The sequence below is a fragment of the Polyodon spathula genome, chromosome 3, assembly GCF_017654505.1.
Source record: "Polyodon spathula isolate WHYD16114869_AA chromosome 3, ASM1765450v1, whole genome shotgun sequence".
Classification (NCBI taxonomy): domain Eukaryota; kingdom Metazoa; phylum Chordata; class Actinopteri; order Acipenseriformes; family Polyodontidae; genus Polyodon; species Polyodon spathula.
Window position 1 is genome coordinate 8,061,814 of NC_054536.1, and position 14,946 is coordinate 8,076,759.

General features: G+C 37.3%; 1 protein-coding gene across 2 annotated transcripts in view; it reads right to left on the reverse strand.

Moving 5' to 3' along the window:
* The window catches only part of LOC121312198 (probable G-protein coupled receptor 158), an 80,200-nt gene that overhangs the window by 6,092 nt on the left and 59,162 nt on the right, over positions 1-14,946 (reverse strand). For both annotated transcript variants that reach the window (XM_041244155.1, XM_041244153.1), the window contains exons 6-8: positions 7,007-7,116; positions 4,731-4,969; positions 820-958 (exon numbers count right to left, since the gene is read on the reverse strand). In XM_041244155.1, coding sequence (XP_041100089.1) covers positions 820-958; positions 4,731-4,969; positions 7,007-7,116 — 488 coding nt within the window. The remainder of the gene's footprint in view (positions 1-819; positions 959-4,730; positions 4,970-7,006; positions 7,117-14,946) is intronic.

The window sequence follows — 14,946 nt, forward strand, 5'->3', positions numbered from 1 at the left end:
TTGTTAACTGTTCCCTTATATTTGGTGATGTTTGCAAGCATTCCTTGCAGCTCTTCAGTACTAACTGCCTGCCTGAGACACTGTACAGTATGGAACGAAGGCTAGATCAACCAGTATCTTTATAATGGTATGTAAGATAAAGAAAGATAAAGACTCTTTGGGTGATCTAGCCTATGATACATTTATCTGTCTAAAATAAGATATCATTCAAACATCATAGAGCTACTTACTATACAGTAAATGTGCCTGCACAGTAGCTGGGTTGGACGTTGACTGCAAGGGCTATTTTGGTCTTGATTATTATTACTGTTGTTTTTGATGAGCGTTGTGTTTTAAAGTAAAAAAAAAAAAAAAGTCCAGCTGTTAATTCAAAGTAAAAAAAGAGTCCAGCTATTCATTTAATGTCTTGAACAACATTACATACCCTAGTTTGGCTGAATAAAACTAGTCCTCTATTTTCAGAGCAATTCAGCTCTATAGAGAAGTGCCCTGTGGTTAAAATTCAGATAGCTGAGAGTTGTGGCAGTGAGCACTAAGGGAGCATGCTGATAAAGCACATAGCTGTGAGCTTTAACACCAAAATCAACATGCTAAATATACAACAGAAATCTGCAGATTCTTTCAAGCTATATCACAGTGAAATTTTAGGCCACTGTGACATTGTGCAAAATGTATAATTATTATTATTATTATTATTATTATTATTATTATTATTATTATTATTATTATTATTATTATTATTAACACCATTAAAAAGCCACGTACACACCAAGAAGTTATTTGTTTTTCTCATTAATAAAATGTCTGCAGATTGCTTACCTAATGACATGGAATAGTGCAGAGATAATGAGTTCATTATGGACTGCAACGGCCATGTAGCGTGGCTCATGAAATGCTGATGGCACTGTCCGTACTGCACAGCAGAGATAAACTCCCCACAAGAGGAAAAGAAATTCAGCTGTTTGGGAAAACAAACAGGAAATAGGTTGACAACCAGCCTAATCTGCAATCAATTGCTATCTAAATAAGAAATTAATGAAACATAAGAAATCAAACCCACAAATAGAATGAATATATTCAAAATGCTACATTGTGAATGCATTCACAAACACAGTTTCCATGCATTGCCAGGGTTTTAGGTCCATGCACGGACCTAACTATAGGACCAAATAAACAGAATCGTTGTTGTTAATGTGATTTTATTCAGTTTACTCTTCCTTTATATGTATTCCTGTAAAACTCTGAAGATGAAGCCATACCCCAAACAAAGGGTTATTAGAATAGTTCAACTTTGAATTATCACAATCTGTTTTTTTTTTTGTTTTTTTTTTAATAAGCATACTCAGTTTAAAAGTTATATATAATATATCATTCAAGGACACTTTAAACGAGGTCAGGTGATGACTGTTAATTGCTGAAGCTGCTTCCCTACATTTATTTGTTATTGTACTAGTTAGCAGTTATATTAGAAGCACACTCCATTTCAAAGATATTGTGACACAGTCAGTGTATCTATTACTATAGCTATTTTTTTTTTTTTTCTCAAAATGACTTTTCCAAGATAAAAAGATGAATTGTGCTACAATACTGTTAAAAAAAAAAAAAATCCCCTTTGGTCATGTTTTTTAAATTCCATTTTCAGAAATTTATAAAACTGTTTATGTAAACTCCACGGGATCTGAGAAGCTACCCTGCCGAATACTGAACATAATTATAAAATATGATACAGGGTACATATACCAGTCAAAGGGGAGATACAGGGGATGCCATAAGATAGACACAAATACCATTCCAGATGTGAAATGTTTTACAGGACAGAGGAACACATTCATGTAATTTTGATATGTGGTGCAGATTATTAGTATTTCCCTTTTCTGTGCTGTTTTTATCTAAAGATTGTAACATCTTTTTTGGACTATCAAATATTTTTACATACCACACATTGCAAAACGACAGACTACTGTCAACTGTTAATATTCAAACATACGGACAATCTTGTAGTACAATAATACTGTATGTCACAAAGCAAACACTTTTCCTAGAACATTAACATACAATATTCCAATACATCAACAATCAAATATTGAGACAAAGTAAGGCTATGTACTGTAGCTCAGTAAAAAGTTAAATGCCAGGGTTGTTCCTAGTTGTTTTAAGACAGAAAGGTGGTCCCCATGCCTCAGCTAATCATTTCATGTTTTATAATTTTAATTAGCACATTTATAAATAAGAAATCCAGCATAGGGGCTCCCGAGTGGCGCATCCAGTAAAGGTGCTCCAAGTGGAGTGCAGGATGCCACCTATAGCCTGGACGTTGCCAGTTTGAGTCCAGGCTATTCTATTGCTGACTGTGGACAGAAGCTCCCAGGGAGCAGCGCACAATTGGCCGAGCACCGCCTGGGGGGGTGGGGGCTTAGGTCGGCCAGGGTGTCCTCGGCCCACAGCTTGCCTGTAAGCTGCCCAGAGCTGCTTTGTCCTCTGACGCTGTAGCTCTGAGGTGGCTGCATCGTGAGTCTACAGTGTGAAAAGAAGCGGTCGGCTGACAGCACGTGCTTCGGAGGACAGCGTGTGTTCATTTTTGCTGCTCCCAATTTAGCCGTGAACTGAGCGTGAAAATAAATTGGGATAAAATTGGGAGAAAAATACGATAAAATAATTGCTCATTACTAAATTTATCTATAATCAATATTCAGGCTACCTTAAGATGTCTGATATTTGTCCCCAGCTGCTTTGCCTGTCAGAATTGACTGCAACTCTGGTTTTGAAAACAAGTAGCCCTGTCTGTTTAGAAGCACACTGTATTCTGGCAGCAGTAGAAATTGAATTTTTAAATGTTATTTTTCAGGCTGTCAGTACATTCTCTTTCTAGTTCACTGGCTTTTTCATCTACTTTGCTGACAGTCCTGGTAACCCAACAAATGGATTTTATTTGATTGATTTTTTTTTTCTCTTAGTAAATATCCAGATTTAAATTAATCATAAAATCTAAACCACAATACAAAATGTATTCAATTTTTTCTTCCTATTATTTAGATTTACATTCATTAAGTTCCTGGGGGGTGACACACAATTGGCCGAGCACTGCCCGGGTAAGGAGGGCCTAGATTGGCAGGGGAATCCACGGCTTGCCGCACATCAGCGACCCCTGTGGCCGATAGGGCGCCTGAGGTTCTGCAGTGGAGCCTTCAGATCTGTGTTGTCCTCCGGCTCTATAGGTCTGTTGGCCTCGCTGTGGATCCGCAGTGTGAAAAATGACAGATTGGCAGGAGCACGTTTCAGAGGATGCGTGTTCCCCGAGTCAGCGGGGGGTGGGGGTTGCAAGCGGTGAGCCGAGGATACAGATAATAATTGGGCACACTTAACTGGAGAGAAAATAGGTGTAAAAGAAATTGGAGATGACTACATTTATAAAAAAAAAAAACTGTCTGGGCTTTGACTCTTTTGACCTCGTATCCTACTGCAATTGAAAATGTTACAGAACTGTATCTCCAAACCCCCTTCAAGACTAATTAGAAGCGGCATGCATTTTCTCAAATGTAACTAAGGCTGACAGTAAAACACTTTGTTAGGATCTAGCCAAAAGCTGAATTGGAATTGGAAAAGGAATTGGAAATATGAGTTTCTATGACAGATGTTATGTTATTTATATTTTAAGAATATAACTCATGCACATTATTTTTCTTTACTGCACAATATGGTTAATATTAAGTTTAACTTAAAAACATATATATGCTTCTTGTAAAGTACTACAGACATATTGCAAGAGTCCCACAGTCTACCAGTATGTAATAGCTTCAGATAGACTTAAACAACCCTTGATCAGAAGTCTTACTTGGGGTAAGTAAATAAAGTTGCTACCACCACAAGACCATACCAGTAAAAATTAGAAACATACTGTACCTGCTTTACTTCTTTACAGAATTTAATTCTATCGTTTCTATGAGGGGTAATCAAATATACTATACAGTGATTTGAAGGCTGGTCAAAATCTAATGTATAAACCGAGAATGAGGCATTGCCAAACAAAACCAACAAGGAGTTTTCAAAACACAGAAAATGCACAACAGAGGGCTATCACCAGAACCAGACCAACTAGTTTAGAAATCAACTAAATTACGCATGATGAAAACATGATGAACATAAATCCAAAGTCTGTAAACACAGCCTTGTAAATAACAAGTGATATGGTACAGTCTTCTGCTAGTGGCTGCAAATGGGTATTTGGTATGAAATTGGTATTATGGAACTGCTTAGAAGCTCCTGCCAATGCTCCTACCTCAGCCCACATTAACAAATAGATATGACTCATTTATAGTATTCTTAGATCTCTGTATGCTGCTGATTAAGTTTGATCCACACATGTTTTTATTGCATGGTTTGTATAATGTAATTGTTTTTTATACATTGCAGTCAGATTTTTTATTTTTTTAATTGTGAATCATGCATGGGTCTCAATGGTTAAATAAATAAATAAAAATAAATAAATACATTATAATTTTTGTTGTTTTCTTAAGGAACATTAAACTTAATATATATATATCCTGTTTGTAATTGATTAGAATAACAATAACTGACTGAAAAGTTCAATGAATGTCCAGGGGAACCTTTTAAACTCTGGAACCCTACTAGAAAACACATTAAGCTATGTTCAGATTTGGTGCACTTCAAAGTTCTTTTGAAGATTTTAAGTGAGCCCAGAGCTTGTCTGAACTGAGCAGTGCGGAGCTTACCAATGGCCATCATGTAGTCCCAACGGTCCAGCAGACACCTTTTAAACTGCAGGTTGTCTGAAGTTTTCCCCTCAACAATGAAGGACACATTCCTATCCATGTTCTGACAGACAGCAGAGGTCCAGGAAATCAGAAACCAGCACACAATGAGCAGAATTACTGCCAGCATTCTGAGCACCCGCCAGCTCGTCATGTAGGGAATTCTCTGTGCTGTTCGGGACAGGAACACCTTTAGAACTCTGCAACGTTACAAAAAGAATGCATCTGCAACGAGAAACCACCATAGTACCATAGCCCTAAAACAAAGCAGGCCGCCAGCGTGGCAGAGGGGAACATGATTCAGTGCCACTTCACCAGATGAATGGTGGCTGTGTTGAGCTGGTCAAGGAAGTGCAGACTTGGGATTCACACACCTCTCCTTGGTGGTGGTTCTAATCCTGTTTACCATTATCTTCTGCCAGATTTCACATCCACCCATATTACTGTGAACTTGTATATGTTATGTGAGGTTAAGATGGGATACTGAATGAGTTTAAATGGTGGGTAGAGCTATTATTTTGGGTGAAATAACCCAGAATACAAAAATACCAAAGAAGGGCCTGGATTGGAATTGACTACGTCACTGGTCTACAGAATGAATGTCTACTGAAGGATGCAACCAACAAGAAAATTCCAACCGTTATCTTGCTGTACTACCTTATCTTGCCTCTGCCAGCATTACCTCTGATGCCACCATGTACAGTAAATGCACCGAAGGGCTCATAACTTTCTTTTATGAGAATCCATTTAATATTGATTTTTGCATGGTTAAATTTAACTTTCCTTGCACCTTTCATAAGAACTTGCCTATTAAGAAACACATATTGCTCTCTTTTTAGGTGCTGCATGAGCCCGCTCTTGACATTTACACTGTACCAGATATTAGCACTCAGTACAGTTATTTTCTTCTGCAAGCCTTTAAATAGAGCTGCTAAGCATTAATTCTTTGTGGTGCAGCATCTATGCAAAAAAAAAAAAAAAGCGCTTTGGCTGAGAAACTGCATCACAGTGTCTGCCATATGTATAAATAGCAGAGGGAAATAATGAGGCAGCACTACCCTGATGTAACAGTAGAGGGCAATGCTTAGAGAACCAGTTATCAGCCAGGCTGCTTGCTGCTTGATAGTGCAGTGGAATAGCCCACTGTAATTAAAGCATGGCATTGGCAGAAATGTAGTTCAGACATAAATAATCGTTTTCAAATGTCAACCCATCTCAGATTTTGATCTTGAAAGTAATTTTCAAGGTGATAGGTGAAACAGGGTAAAAACAGTTAACATGTAATTTACAATGGGTTTGTATCTACAGGACCATATTTTTCAGACACAAGTGCTAGAGGTGGGAGATGTGTTCTGTGTATGAATAAGTGATGAACGATAGCGTTTGTTTGAATGGATTCAGATGGAAAACGGCATTGTTCTCCTTGTGTTGATCAGCAGCTGCTTCATGTTGTTCACCCTTGAGATAGATTGATACATGTGTGTCGATTTACCTTAAACATGGTAGAAACATGGAAATCATAACTGTCTATACATAACACTACAGTCGAACAATACTGTTTGTAAAAATGCAACAGACGTTAAACTGGCATTTTGTGTCATATGAAGCCCAGAAGACTAAAGTAGTGAATAGGAAAACCCTTTCCTAGCCGTGCTTCAGTGACTGCAGCATAGTGAGGTCAGACTACCAGATTAAAGACAATCCTTTCAAGCACTCCCTGTGGGCCTGGGGGGAGATAGCTAAGCAATGACACACATCAACATGCATTAATCATCAATGGTTACACACGTTGCATTTCTTCTGTCACCTCATGCCTTAATTATTGAACCATCATGGACACTGCAATGTTTGTTTGCTTTTACAGTCATTTTTGTCAATTCATAAAAATGCATAACATCAATTACGCTTGTTTTATGTATTTGTCAGTGCTTGAATAATAAATCGTGACAAATTAAATCAATAATCAGCTGGTATTCGAAATGCAATACCTTTAATGAATCCAAGAAATCCCTCACTGTACAAAAAATTCTTCTATTCAAAAAAATAGAAGAAAAAATCAAAGGTTGTGAGGTGTGAAGGTACAGTATCTCATGTGAAAAGATGTATAAATGTGTGCACTGAGGTTGAGTCGGCTGCAGGTGTTGGATCTGCTAGGGTTGAATAACTGCACAGCTTTGAATTTAAGCCACTCATTAAAACAGAGAAAGGATTATTTTCATGTTATCATGAACATGTACCTGAAGAGCTTGAGAGTCACCGTTCCATAAACAATAGCAAAGCCGAGAAGACGAACCCATCTTAGAAGAATACATCGGAATATGCTCGGCTGAAAGTATAGGATAATAACCTAAAGAAAGAGAGAGAAAAGAAATACAGGATAAGGGGTAGGCCAGCTGTATTTTATATATCACTAATATGTCTTGCTTTGTCTACATGTACCTCAATGTTTGTTTAAGGCAAGCTGTGTTAGATGCTTCAGTAAGGCTTTTTAGAATGTAAATATGTGAATGTCGATCTGTTTCTAAACACTGACTGTCAATGGCACTTCACTTTGGTTAATTACTACTTGGAGTAGAAAGGAAGCATGCAGGTCTTATTTTGTAGGTAAAAATGTTTTTTTAAACCATAGTAAAGCCTTTACAATTTAGAAGCCAGTGTAGCAAAAATAGATTCATGTGAGGACAACTTGTGGTTATGTTAAACAGCGTAAGATTGCATTCTATCTACTTAACATCACCAGCAAGCAGGGACCTCTCGTTGAGGCTCAGGAATGAATGCCTTGGATGAGATGTCAGCTTTTTTTTCATCTCTTTTAACAAAGGCAATAATAGGCTAATACAAGATATTTCAACTCTGTTGTGGGCCAACAATCTGCTCCCTTTTTTATGCTGCTTTCTAAATTACTATCATTAAAAGGGCCGTGGTAATTTACCCTTAACATCACGTACATATTGTGAATCAGATGATAATTACAATAATTTGATAAATGGTACCCGTATTTATGACCATGGCAATTACAGTCTGCATTATCATTCACCATCATTTATCTGCTGCTGGACCATGGCCTCTCTTTTTGTACAGCTGTTGAAGCACCTACTGGTAATGCACATATTTGTGGGTATCGTGGATAGACTATGAGGGAAAGGATTGATGTGGACACTCTACAGTTAATAAACTAGATCATTATTATTTATTTCTATCCTATGTAGTTATGGTAGTAAGTGGCCCAGTAAATCACCCGTGGGTGAAAACTCCAGCTGGGTTAATATAGCATTAAAGAGCATCTGTTCAGATCATTGAAATAGACTCCTTATTATATATGACATATTAGACCCATTGTTGTTTTCGTATGACATTGCTTCCTTTGTTATAGTAGTAGTCTTCAATCATCAATTAAACCCAGAAGCCTAACTCCAATAGAAAACCCAGTTGGTCTTTATACACTGTTTTATTGCAACTACAGTATTTATTGACCCAAAAACATTTGAGATTTCAGGAAAAATACCATTTAGCTATTTCCATAAATAAAATCAAAGAGATCCCGCAGTGCTTTTAAAATGCCTGGACTGTTTCCAAAGCAGCTCCTATTAGCTCTTGCAGTCTCTGTGCAGTTTGACAAACATCCCTCCAGATTGCATACTGTTTATCATGGATCAATTCAGTTTGAAAGCAAATTAATGTACACTGAATAAAAATAAACGTAACATGCAAAAATTTCAAAGATTTTACTGAGTTACAGTTCATATAAGGAAATTAGTCAATTGAAATAAATTCATTAGGCCCTAATCTATGGATTTCACATGACTGGGAATACAGATATGCATCTATTGGTCACAGATACCTTAAAAAAAAGGTAGGGGTGTGGATCAGAAAGTATTTGGTGTGACCACCATTTGCCTCATGAAGAGCGACACATCTCCTTCGCATAGAGTTGATCAGGCTGTTGATTGTGGCCTGTGGAATGTTGTCCCACTCCTCTTCAATGGCTGTGCGAAGTTGCTGGATATTGGCGGGAACTGGAACACGCTGTCGTACACGTCGATACAGAGCATTCCAAACATGCTCAATGGGTGACATGTCTGGCGAGTATGCATGCCATGGAAGAACTGGGACATTTTCAGCTTCCAGGAATTGCGTACAGATCCTTGCGACAAGGGGCCGTGCATTATCATGCTGAAACATGAGGTGATGGCTGTGGATGAATGGCACGACAATGCGCCTCAGGATCTCGTCATGGTATCTTGGTGCATTCAAATTGCCATTGATAAAATGCAATTGTGTTCGTTGTCCGTAGCTTATGCCTGCCCATACCATAACCCCACCACCACCATGGGGCACTCTGTTCACAACTGAAGAAGTCGGATGTGGAGGTCCTGGGCTGGCATGGTCACACGTGATCTGCGGTTGTGAGGCCGGTTGGATGTACTGCCAAATTCTCTAAAACGATGTGGGAGGCGGCTTATGGTAGAGAAATGAACATTCAATTCTCTGGCAACAGCTCTGGTGGGCATTCCTGCAATCAGCATGCCAATTGCACGCTCCCTCAAAACTTGAGACATCTGTGGCATTGTGTTGTGTGACAAAATTGCACATTTTAGAGTGGCCTTTTATTGCCCCCAGCACAAGGTGCATCTGCGTCAGGTGGATGGATTATCTTGGCAAAGGAGAAATGCTCACTAACAGGGATGTAAACAAATTTGTGCACAAAATTTGAGAAAAATAAGCTTTTTGTGCATATGGAAAATTTCTGGGATCTTTTATTTCAGCTCATTAAACGTGGGACCAACACTTTACATGTTGAGTTTATACATTTGTTCAGTGTAGGTTGGGCTAGGTTAGGTGAAGTAGCACAGTCAATTCTTGCTAAAGGTATATGGAACATCTCTTTCCTTATAGCCGTGGCTAACAAGTAAACATAAATCAATAAATAATATTTTCAGTTAGGCAGTGGCATATTGGATTCATATAAGTGTATCAGTTGCTTTGATGTATTCATTTACGTATTTTTTGTTCTGTTTTCAGTTTAAATTGGGATGTTGCATCCTTCCCCTGACTGCCACGTCTACTGTCTTGTTAGTGTCTTACTATTGATTGATGACTGAAGGAACTTTCCTTTGATTGATTCTTTGTTTACCAGGGTCAGGGTTATGGGAATGGTGTCTCTTTGAATCTCAGTTGAGATGCGACGGGTGAGGCAGCAACATGTGCTGTAGGAAGTGATGGATTTGCACAAACAGCCCCTGAATTATGTACAAAGACATCTGCTTATATAAGATACACTCAGTAACTTGTGCCATATAATGTTCCTTCCAATTTTTTTGATTAATTTAAATCAAATATGTCAACAATTCTTTTAACATCTGGGCTACCTTAAGAACTCAGTGAAGCCTAGCCCTTATTTGATATTTTCAAACAATGCCACCAAAAATATTTTGCTCCAAAATGTTGTTAGGGAAGCATCATCCCCAGTTATTTGCATGTCATATGCAGATAGACTTAAATAATTGAATCTATTCATTCTTCAACAAAGAAGACTATGCAGTGATCTTATTCAAGCATTCAAAATTCTAAAAGGTATTGACAATGAAGACCCAAGAGAATTTTTAACCTGAAAAAATAAACAAGGACCAGGGGTCACAAATGGAGATTAGATAAAGGGGCATTCAGAACAGAAAATAGGAGGCACTTTTTTATACAGAGAATTGTGAGGGTCTGGAACCAACTCCTCTGTAATGTTGTTGAAGCTGACAGCCTGGGATCCTTCAAGAAGCTGCTTGATGAAATTCTGGGATTAATAAACTTCTAACAACAAAATGGGCAAGATGGGCCGAATGGCCTCTTCTTGTTTGTAAACTTTCTTATGTTCTTATTGCAAATAGGAGAAGCATGAAGTTGTGCCTCAGGCACGTTATTAAAACGCCTCTTCCCAATTTCCACTGGGCTTATTTGCTGTAACCAGAGAAATACTATTTTCTAATCAAATTACTTCCCACACAAAAACACACAAGCTAGTAAAATGTGATTATTTTTAAATTCATGTTATGTAGAATACAAAAAAAAAAAGCATCTAAAACACTTATTCTATCAAAATGATTTAAGAAATGGGAGTTTTTTGTGAACAAAACAAAGCATCAAAGCTATCAGTTATCTAAAGGGTGTGTCATATAAGATTGAACAGTTTGTAAGCATGAAATAAAATGGAAACATGAAAAAATGAAAACTGTCTGTATCATTGAGATGTCCAGGGTTAAAAACCAATGGAGCTTTATTGAGAGAATCACTGGATGCTATTACTAGATATTATTTTCTAGAACCCCTATAAACAGCACAGACACCACGTTCTACCAGGTTCAAGTAGCCTGTGGATTTTAGACCTTGAAATGCTGTATCACATGCACTTACGCTCTCCTTTTACCGAAAGTATCGTCAGCCCATTTTATCTGATTTTCTCTCGGGAATGAATCTGTGCTACAGTATATATAGTGTGGTTACTACTTTCTGCATGCTAAGGGCTGTAGGTATGTTCATATAACGGCCTCTGCTAATGGAACCGTGGCAATCTTTTTGTTTTAATGCGATGCATATTGCTGTCTTGCTTTAGTTCCTGCTACACAGTTGTGTTCCAATGTGTTATCAGTTAACATTGCTGCTGCTGTCCAGTGAAAACATAACTTTTCTTACTGTCATATTGTTTTAGCATGCACACATTTTTATGACTGTATACAGCTACATGACTATCTGAATAAATACTAATCAGCAACATGGATGGTCATTATAAAGCCACTTAGCTTGTTATTCCCCATCCTGATATAATGTAGTGGAGGCCGACGTACATGCGTACAGTATGTCACACTTCACATGTTCCATAGACCTGCAGAACCACTTTCCAACTGTCATACAACTTGGTATTAACATTATTTACATTTAATCAGAATATTTGATTCTGGGGATATAGTGGAGGTGTCTGTCTGTCCATCTGCCTGCATGCAAAACATACATGTTTGCATATATCCAGAGAATCATTTATCAGATTGTAATGAAACGTTGGATTGCTAATGTGTACTGTTCTGTACGTATTGTTGATGCATGTCACAGTCATCATCTACTTCATCACACTGATAGCTCTCATTTTGAATGCACAGCCGTGGCGGACGATGCATGCTACTGTTTACATTGCATAATACATAACTGTCTGAGAAGAAAAAGGGTGTCTAAAAGTTGTAAATCCTATCATACAGCACAAATCTAGATTGTAAAGGGTTCATTTTGCAGTAGCCTACAGTTTGCAGTAGGTGATAATGACTGCTTACATGTTGTGTTATGCAATTGAGCAAAATCATCCCTATTTTGAACCTTAAACTTAGATGCTAAATGTTAAGGGATTCACACCAATATGAGCTCAAGGGGCTTCATTGGATTCCTTTCCTACGTCAGTGTTGACATCCTCACTGTGTGATAATATATTCCAACCCATATAAAACTGTGTAATAATATATTCCAACCCATATTAAACTGTGATAATATATTCCAACCCATATAAAACTGTGTGATAATATATTCTAACCCATATAAAAGTGCCACAGATAGCATGAGTTCAAGTAGCACACTGATCACTCCATTGCTTTTAAATTAGAAGTGGGAAAGCTTCATAAAGCTTACTGGGTTTCAGATACAGCCTATTTTTTACCAGTAACCCCCCCCCCACCACACACACTTCCTCTTCCATCTATTGATAATCAATGAATTGTTGGAGAATAATTGATTGATTGTCATGGTTTTTATTTTTTAAAACCTAAATTAACCATTGATCAATGATTAATCACCTCAGTGCCTGTAACAGGGCTAGGAGCCCTGTGCAGGAGAAGGGGGCAGGGCAAAGCCCTGCTCCTATAGAGTGTATTTGTTTTGTTATTATTATGATTATGTATTGAAATGACGGTGAAAGCCATGGTTATTGATTATTTGTATTTATATATTTGTTAAATGTGTTCTGGCAGAGGTGAGGTCAGCAGCTCATTCTCTGCTAGTTACTAATTAAAAAAACTTGTGCAGGTTGTGGCCAAGGGATAATGAGATAATTGCTTGTTAACCCCTCGGCCATAGTAAATAAAATCCTGCAGCTCTCTGCACTCTATGTGGGTGCTCGAAGGAGGAACAAGAGCGAGACTGGTTTGAAAAAGAAACAAAAAAAATAACACAGGATCAGTGAAAGTGATCTGCCCAGCCTGACCTGTGTTCAGATTGTGTTCGTGATTTTGTTTTGTGTAAACTTTTGTTTTTAGCTCTGTGAGCAGTGCGTTTCTTTTGGTAAAATATTTAATATGAAAATCTCTTCATCTAACAGGGTCTGTTCACTTAATATAAATGGTGGTGGATCTATATACATGGTTTAAATAAAAGGGGACGTTGTGAAAAGTAACTCAAATGTATTTATTTAATCAGGAGAGGACTGTTGATATATACATCACATTTTTCAAGGGGGCCCTGGCAAGAGAAGGAGGCACGAAACATCATAAAACCAATGGGAAAAAGACACATTATTCAAACAGAACAAAAACACTTAAAACAATTTTTAAAAAGTGTAATACAAAATAAAAGCATACACAATACAACAATTCCAATTTACATGATCCTGCTCATAGTCATTTACAAGATATGCAACCCTAGTCAGATTTTGAAAAATATTTATGAGTGATTTAAAAAGGTGTTGTTAAGTCTCTAACAGTGAGTTTTGTGTATGTTTGTCTTAAAGTAAATCAATTCATATTAATCAGTTACTTAGCCTATAACTTATTGTTTTCCAGTTTCTCAAAGAAAAATGCTTTTTGTGTGTCAGACTGTTATATCTTTGAGCTGAGTGACAATGAAATAATGCCATCATATGTGAAATGAATCTACACTAAGCACACAAGCTTCCCAATTTCACCATCTGCCAATAGCTTTCTATAAATGTGTGAATCAAAAACTAATGGTGAGAAAAGTAAGTTTTAGAGAAGAAGTCTACCACCTACTGTGCAGTCCTGGGCATCATCACACAAGGCTAAGAATCTGGAGCTTTGCTTCGCTGATCCATTAGATTATTTTATACATCAGAGATGCTACATGTAATGAGCATGCATGAACAAAAGCACAAGGAATACTAGAGCTTCATGGGCCAAGTAATTCTATATTACCAAAAAGCATCCTGTACAAAAAAGCTGCATTGTTCTACAGGCTAATTTAATAAGTCTCTAGCTACTTATTATCTGTAGACTATAAAAATATAGATGAACTGATTGCAATCAATAAGTTACAAAAAAAAAACTACAACTATTGATTAAAGGATCGTTCTTCAAGTCAAGGTCAGTATTTAAACAGTCCTTATCGATCTCCATTAGCTGCTTATTTCCTGCATCTTCTGGATTTCAATTATACCACCTATACCATTAGAAAACATAGCATCTTCCATAAATTACATCTGGAAGCCATGAAGCTTGCTGCTTATTTACCTGAACAGTCATGGTGTTTCATCACATGATAGTACTAGAGGTGCAAAACAATGACATCCCAAAAGTAGAGAAATCAAAATATAAAACAAAATGGCCAAAATGGTTTAATAGATCAATTAAAATATTCAGAGAAAAAAGGCACTTCACAGAGCATTTAAAAGGGACCAATAATAAAGTACACAGAAAGAGTACTTGGAACTACAAACTCAAAATAAAGAAAACAAGTTAGAAAGGCCAAGAGAGAGATAGAAATGAGCATTGCTAAGGGGGATAAAACCAATTCCAAAACGTTTTTCCAATATTATAACAGCAAGAGAACATTCAAAGAGGTAAACTGTCTAAGTGATACAAGTGGCAAAATCATAAACAGAGAAAAAATTAGCAAATATACAAAATGATTACTTTTCACATGTTTTTACAAAGGAGGATACTGACAACATGCTCCACATGTCAGCCTGTTCCTATCCAGTCTTAATAACTTTAGCATAACAGAGGCAGAAGTGATAAAGCGACTAGGAGCTCTCAAAAAAAAAAAAAAAATCCCCTGGGCCGGATGAGATCCTCCCAATAGTACTCACAGAAATGAAAGAAGCTATTTACAAGCTGCTAACAATCTCTTGAGATTGTCGGTACAACCCCTGACTTGATAACTGCAAAACGTAATACCGATCCACAAATAGGGAGGCAAA